Source organism: Cyanistes caeruleus, chromosome Z (genome assembly GCF_971803275.1).
Source record: "Cyanistes caeruleus chromosome Z, bCyaCae1.hap1.1, whole genome shotgun sequence".
NCBI classification, from domain to species: Eukaryota; Metazoa; Chordata; class Aves; order Passeriformes; family Paridae; genus Cyanistes; species Cyanistes caeruleus.
The window spans coordinates 66,985,004-66,993,284 of record NC_141732.1 but is presented as its reverse complement, the minus strand read 5'-3'; the positions used below and the strand labels follow the sequence as shown (position 1 = coordinate 66,993,284).

At 35.3% G+C, this 8,281-nt stretch overlaps 1 protein-coding gene across 2 annotated transcripts in view; it reads right to left on the bottom strand.

The window, feature by feature from the left end:
• Positions 1-3,188: 3,188 nt before the first annotated feature.
• Positions 3,189-8,281, bottom strand: part of FGF10 (fibroblast growth factor 10) — a 60,248-nt gene continuing 55,155 nt past the window's right edge. For both annotated transcript variants that reach the window (XM_086869957.1, XM_086869958.1), the window contains one exon: positions 3,189-6,361. In XM_086869957.1, coding sequence (XP_086726083.1) covers positions 6,164-6,361 — 198 coding nt within the window. In that variant the 3' untranslated portion in view covers positions 3,189-6,163. The remainder of the gene's footprint in view (positions 6,362-8,281) is intronic.

Below are 8,281 nucleotides of genomic sequence, written 5' to 3'. Positions count from 1 at the left end.
ACTGCACTTCATCTGCAATGAGGCAAAACTGTGTCAGGCCTCTGACAAAATTCCAAGGAAAATGTTAGGGGAAAAAAAGAGTGGAAGAAACAAAAGATTTCTGCAGGTGACTTAAACTCTGTCGCTCTCACTTTCTGACTGTTGATAGAATTGGCTTCAAATTCTACATCTGTGAATGTAATCAGGTTTAAGTTTGTTATGACTTTGACGTGGAGAACGGTTAAGAAGCTAGACCATTCAGGGGAGCAAAGGGCCAACCAGAGCTCCTGTATAAATGATTTCCTCAGTCTTCTGGCCTAGGCATTCATCTGCAACTTGATGGTGGCTTTCAGTGTGAACACAGGCTGAACCTTGCTGCAGGATTTTGTGTTAAAGCACTTTAACTATTCTGACACTGTGCCTTCCCACTGCATCTCCTAATTACCATAGAAATGTAACAATTATGGCTATCAGCAAGACTTTTCTCTCACAGTATATCGTTCACTTAATAACATTTAAGAAGCAATCAGTTAAATAAATAAATGGATTAAATCTTATCTGTCTCTGTCAGGCAAAGGATACAGTACTCATTTAACATGATAAACAGAGCCATATCTCTTCTTCCAAAGCTGGAATTTTATAGCTTAAGTTATATTTAAGTGAGCACAAACTGTGTGCTAAATCAGTAGCACTCAGTAAGTTGAATTGGCTGACCATAAGGAAGAGACGGATCTTTTTTTGACAAGATTGCTGATATCTCTGTCCTATTTCATCACTGAAGCAAGATTCAGTCACAGACCAGTGTAGGTCATGTATTGGCTACCAATTAATAATAGCAATGAAGATAGAAGTAGTAGTAGTAGTAGTAGTAGTAGTAGTAGTAGTAGTAATAGTAGTCATAGTAATAACGATAGTAACAACAATAATAATACTAATGACATCTATCCTTTCCTCAGATGAACCATGGAAAAGAAAGGACATAGTATAGAAGAAAGGACATATCTTGGACATAGTTGTTAAAGTTATGAAGTTATCCTCAATGCATACTTTTGAGCCTAATTAGTACATTTACTAGTAAGTGTATGTGCAGTTTCAGGGGAGACAAAGGTAAGAAATCACAGGCTCTCTGTGCAATGTTCTACATGGAACCAGAAATGAGAGTGTTCAGTTTGTGATTTTGACCATGTATTGCACAAATCAGTACTATAATTTCCCTCAGTGTGCTATTTATGCATCTTGCTGTTACATGCAATAGAGGAAGAAAACATAGGAAATGACCATCACTGGACAAGAAATACCCTGCACAGAGCAGTACAAGAGTGATGCACATTTTTGAAAACATGTGCAAGTGAAGTTTAGAGTATTTCTAATGCTGGAAAGTATAAAACTTATCTGGGCATCATGTAAACAGTGGAGAAAAAGTATCAGTTTTTCATTCCACTCACTGAATCACCCAGAAATGTGCACTCACAGCCCACAAAGCCAATGGGATCCTGGGCTGCATCCAGGGCAGTGTAGCCAGCAGGTTGAGAGAGTGGATTCTGCTCCTTTGCTCTGCTCTGTTGAAACCTCACCTGGAACACTATGTCCAGCAATAGGGTTTGCAACATCAAAAGGACATGGAATTGATGGAGCCAGTCCAGAGGAAGCCACAAAGCTGGTAAGAGCAGCTCTTCCCCTACAAAGACAGGCTGAGAAGGTTGGGGCTGTTCAGCCTGGAGAAGAGAAGGTTGTGTGGAGACCTCATGGCAACCCGCCAGTATCTGAAGGGGAACTACAGGGAAGCTGGAGAGGGACTCTTTGACACGAACTACAGTGATAGGGCAAGGAACATTGGGTACAAACTGAAAGACAGTACAATTTGGTTAGATGTATGGAAGAAATTCTTTACTATGAGTGTGGTGGAACAAATTGCCCAGGGAGGCTGTGTTTTGCCCCAGCAGTGTAAGAGTTCAATGCCAGACTGGGTAAAGCCTTGAGCATCCTGGTCTAGTGGGAGTGTCCCTGCCCATGTCAGGGGTGGTTGGGGTTAGACAATCTTTACAGTCCAATCCAACCCTTAACATTCTATGATCCTATTCTGCATTAAAAAAAATAGCATACAGTGACACCACTAAAGGTCCTGGTGAGGAATTTCAGAGGTGGAAACTCTTTTCATTTGTACTGTAGTAACTCAGAAATCAGTTCTCCCTTAACAGTTGTTTGAGGTTTAGTCATGGTTTATTTATTTTGCCTTTCATAGGAGCATATTTTTATAAACTGTTGCAGTAGACAAAGGATATATAACTTTTTTTCTCTGGGATTAACAAGAGAAAATATGTAAATCAAGTATGAGACTCAATGTTAGAAACTGTCCTGCACTGTTAGAGATGCTTTGGTAGAAAATTCTAAGCTTATTCCAAGAAACTTCCATATAGTTAAGCATGAGATTCAAAAAGTTTGGGAGGTAAGGGTAACTATGAACCATAATTTATAGACTGAAAGCAAATTGATTTTTCATATTCTATTTTTTGCTAACAGTGCCATGGCAAACAACTTTGCTTTTGTTACTTGAAGTTGCACTGAAATTGTTTCACGCAAGGATCTTTTTCTGAAAAATACCATCAGAATTGACACATTGACTAGCTGGAGCAGAAGGTGTTTGTTACATGTTACACTTTTCTTTCTCCAATTTAATAGGAAATTAGGAAGATTAATTTGGTTCCACTATCTACCTTAAGGGAGTAAGTAATGACACTTGATGCTTCAAAAGAGGGGTTGTTTTCATGCATTAGTTTCAAGACCACTCCTTGAAGCAGTTACTGTTTGTTTGAATAGAGACAACCAGTTTCAGGATAGGCATCAGCTACGAAGTCGTGCTCCTACTTCTAAAGCTTGCCAACCTTTGGTGAACTTCATATCTTGAAATTTCTTGAATAAAGTCTTATACCAAATGTAACTATTTTTCCATATCGAAAGTTTACTTAAAAAATATTAGTACATTCTCTTCTTCCTAAACCCCTTCAATTTTTCGTCAAACATGCTTCCTCTAAATTCATTGCTTTATTCAACTGTATAAAACTAGGTGAATACAAATACACGAAGAATCTGAAGCATTCGGTTGTTATTAGTGCGGAGATAGTGGCCTCACACATACAAAATATTAAAAGTACTTAGAAATGTTCAAGTGATTTTTGTTTGGGGGCTATACATGAAATCACAGGCGGTAATGCAACAGATCTTTTTCTCTTTTATTTTTATTGTGCAGTACAATTTCAGGTTAATAAAACAAACAAAGACAATACTTTTATTCTCTAATCCCCACATTTTATTATTTTTATTTAAATATAACATACTATACATTGTTGCTCAGTGATTTTGGTATCCCTTTTGTTTTCTAAACCCCTCCCCCTGTTTTCCTTTTACTCAGGAGACTGTTATGCTCAGGGTGACAGAAAACAGAGCTTATGGTTGAGGATCTGGGATACTCTAATATCTGCAGTTTGCTCCCACTATAGTGGGCGTTACAGTATACCAAACACACAGGAATCATTGATTCCTTCAAGGGTTTTTTATTTTGGTTAATTTTCAGAAACCACTCTTCATGTCACAAATGGCTCCTGGCTCACTTTGGGAAAGTGATATTTCCTGATCTTGTCGTTTGAGCAGCATGGTGTTTTGAGTACTATGATAATATTTATGCATAATCCTCCCCTGACCAAGTCATCTAGGTAATTCTGTAAGAAGAGAATTTCATTTGTACCCTAAATGTTCTTTAAGTCGTCATTCAATACTGCATTCATCCAAACTCATACTGAAGGTTCAGTACGGGTGGTCCATTATGTCTTGTCAGTTTTAATTACTGATTACAAATTTGAACAACAGAAACTCGCTTTTATCGTGGTAGTTAAGTTTCGCTGTGATCTGCAATTACATTTAAAATCTGAAATTCTTATTTCTCTTTCTAGAAAAATGTCATTTGTGAAGAAGAAAACTGGAGATAAAGTACCATGAAATACAACATCAGCTATCAACTAAAAATATATTGTCTTTCAATGAATTCCTAGTTTTAAAACAGCTGACATTATTTAAGGACAGGAAATATAATCTGACCATTTTGTATTTTATGGGAAAGCTTTTTTTTTTGTTTTTGTTTTTTTTTTTTAAAAGAGCTAGTATTTAAATAACAGAGTAAGATTGAAGTGCTGGTTAAACATTGACTTAAATAAGTTATAGAAGATTCCAACAACACCAGCCTTTATAGAGGTTAAACATTCTCAAAAAGACACATTAAGCAAGGCTCTCCTTTGTACCAAAATACAGTCTCCAAACAATAAAAATAAAACCAACTTTTTCACAACGAGAAATATTGAAGATAAACTGCAGCATCAATATAATCTTATAGTTATCAGTTAAAGTATTTAAAACAAAATAATATTATACTACTTTTGTTTCTTACTAAAGACACTGCAAAGGCTTATTTATTTATTTAGTGGAATACAATGTGAAGACAGTGGTACAAATTGTTTGATGTACTGTTTTCTATTTATCTGCTCTAACAAAATGAATGTCAATATGGTTACACTGGTGAGCTATCCAGAGCTCTCTAAAATTACTGAGTAAAGCAAAATATAAAACAAACCTTATGTACCTTTAATTGAACAGACTTCATATTATGCTCAACTTTATTATACTGCAGTTGCTCAAGTTAAGCCACGGGATGAATAACACTTCATAAAAATGTGCTGGATATTATGTATTTTGAGCCTTCAGTTACTGTGATGGTTATGAAAGGCATGCTAAAGCTGGAAACCAGCACAGCTTTTTGGTTGGCTCTCATATATAATATACACGTGAGTAATAATCTCTGAAAAACACATGAGCATGATTTTGGATCTCCTGTCTTGCAGCCCTTAGTTAGGTATCACTCCCACTATATGCCTGTGATTCTTCAGGTTGGTACCAAAGGCAAATGGGTTGAATGAGAGTATCAAACGAATAAGGTGTGCAGGACTGTATTGCCTTCTTGCTTTCCTTTCAGCGGCCAAACGTTACACTTAGGAATTACACACTACTGTTTTATTTTTACACTTGCAGTCTCAGTGATTTTAACAGGGCTGACCACATCAGGTTCCAGCCCAGCGTGTGCTGCAAAATATCGCACTGATAGCAGTGTGTTAGATCCCAGCTCCAAACTGAAATCAAAGTCAGATGAATATAAACACAGATGCATTGACACCCAAGTACAGATGTGGCCCCTTCTCTCAATTTCAAAATAGCAGAAAGACCCTTTGAACAAAGTATTTCTTGAAGGTTTTTCTTGAGTGCTGATAAGTACAAAAATTTCTCCAATATAAAGACACCCAATACCATAAATCCAAGCACTGCTTGTTTGGTCTTATGCTTAAGTGCAAGACAGTTTAGGAAAAAAATGGAGTATACACTCTAAATTCTGCCTTTAAAGCCTTGTCTAATACCTATTCTCTGAGTACTTTTGAGGTTCTGACATTTTACTCTATCAAACTCTCTCTGAAGTACTAAGAAAAAGGGAAAATAAGAAAGAAGCAAATGAAGAAACATTTCAAATAAAAAAGATATTTAACATCCTATTAAATAAATAACTTAGAGAGAAATAAAAAGAAATGAATTTAGGACATACAAGCAAACCATACTATTCATTTTGTTAGAACAGTTATACACTACTTTGCTTATCCTATCCATTCGTCCACAAGGCTTCTCCAGAAATGTCATTATTTGTGCATATGACCCAAGTGCTTCCAGTAAATGCTTGTGTGTCTAACTGTTCATTGAATCATTAGGCTTGAATGAGCAATTAAGGACTTTGATATGAGTTAGTATTCCATAAATAGCATTCCCCATGAAGATCACGCAACAGATTGTCTTATGTCCATCAAGGTCTGTTGCAGTGATTAAAAAAAAAAAAAAAAAAAAAAAGTTCACACTGGCAATAAATTCCATCCCCTTTGATCCAGCTTCATTTTGATTATAAGATATGACAACGAACTAAATAAAGGTATTTCATGTGCCAGCAATAAGTACAAAACCTTCAAAGGCTTCCCCTGCTCTCATTTCAAACATGCAGATGTCTGTGCTACTTCTCCGCATCTACCTTTTAAGAGAATTACCAAATATTCTTGACATAACAGCCTTTGGTTCAACCACATCAAAAAATTAGTTTGTTCATCTATGACATGACTACCATAGGAAGAAAGTGAGCTGAAGTGTTTTTCCTTCTTGTTTTCTGTCCTCTCTTTGTGGTTCCCCTCCCATTCAGGGCCACAAACATTTGCCTTCCATTGTGCTTCCAATTTAAGGACGCGTATGTGTTATATCCATTTTCTTCTATTCTTTCCTTCAATTTGCAATCGCTATTAAACTCCTTCTGTTAAAAGAAGAAAAAACCCACAAATTCAGAACAAGCATAATATTTCAGCATACTGAAGGAAAATACTTTAAAAAAATGTTTTCAAAGACTGTAGTCTTTTGTATGTGAGACTCTTTTAGGATTCTGCACTGTATTTACACAAAAGTATCACTGTGTCCACAGCATATAAAGCAGCATCAGTTAGACTACAAAAAAGTGAAATTAACAAAAGATATAATTATCCAATACATAGATGTAGCAGTTGAATAATATAATTCATTCAGAATTGAAATTAAACTTCCCTGTGTTGAAATATGGCAAGAATATTAAATCAAATTCTCAGTCATAAACTCAAAAGTATGAGGAAGCATTAACGGAATCATTAATCACATTTAAGTTCTAACAAATATAACTCTTAAATATCTTGAATGAGATTATTGATACCATACATTAAACAAATACTATTTCTTATAGGTCTGTTTCTTATTTAAAGTAAGAATCTTTAGACCACACTGGCCATGAAAAAGGGCTTTTTTGGGATAGGTGCAAATCACTGTTATGCTACTATCACAATTGATGTGATACCTATTTACTTGGATGACCTGGAAAGAGGCTTAGCCTAAAAAAGAATCATGTATGATCCCATACCTTATTGACTAAACAAAGCTGGAAGTAATTTTATTTATGGGACCAGGGATTAAGGTTTTCTGTTTTTAAAGGAGAACAAGTCATCTGGCTGTTAGAAGGAATCAAAAATACGAGCCTGTGTAAGCATGTAAGGGGACACTACTTTTTTCTTATACTGTTAAATATAATTTTACATTGATACACTTTTCTGTACTGAAGCCAAGAATAAATCTTTTCATAAACAAGTAATTCCTACATATAACCCTATCCAATTTGAACAAACTACTTATATTATATTTGGAAGGCTTTTAAAAGCAGGGTGTTGGAAATATAATTAATTTAAAATGAATAATCATGATTTTGTTGTTTCTGCATTTCAGAAGATAAGATGTAATTTCACAGCTCAGGGAGAAACAGGTCAGAATCTCAGAGTTTCATAGAATAACTGCATGCACTATTTTCAATAGGATCATGAACAGGACAAGAAATAAGTCTGAATAGTAAATCAAGGTTCATGTTAATAAAATCAAGTTAAAATATATTTTACATACCTATTAATTTAAATTAGAATTTCTAAACTAGTTAATGTTAAGTACTTTGATACAGTGAGAATTCTGTGCGTGCAGTTTATGTATCCCTTAGTGGCTTCTATGACCATGGAAGACCTGCTTGATGGAATTCATACATTCAAATTCTATTTGGCTCCCAAAGTACTCTTTAACTCTAGGACTGGTAGTTATTTGAACAATGATCAGTGAGGAAGACACTATCAAGACAAGACTTTACAAGACCACTCTAGACATTGCCTACACTCACAAAGATACCACATAGATAATTTAGCATTATTTTGTATAATACGTCACCTCTGGTGTCAAGGTATTAAAAAGGCAGATGCTCATCAATCACAGTTCTAAACCACAGTAACTTCTATCTGCCAATTTGTCAAAAAAGCTTAAAGAAACTCATTTTGTTAAATGAGTTTTAACAAAAACTAATAGTGAGTCTTCTTTCCCCCTCATTTTACCAAAATCAGTCAAATGGAAAACTATTTGATTAACACAGAAGGAGCTTTGATTGTTTTCCTAGATGCAGAATTGTACTGAAATCAAACTTTTACTTCTATTTGTAGATAACAGAGAAAAGATGATGTTGTGATGTGCTTAAAAAGTCTTACTGGCAGGGATCTGAATGCTACACAAGACTGCTTTGCTCATTTCAAATAAATTTCAGCATAAGCCTGCACCAATGTCTATTGTGCATGTGCTCAAGGGTGTTTTTACAATTTTTATTGGTTCTGGTATTCATATCCAT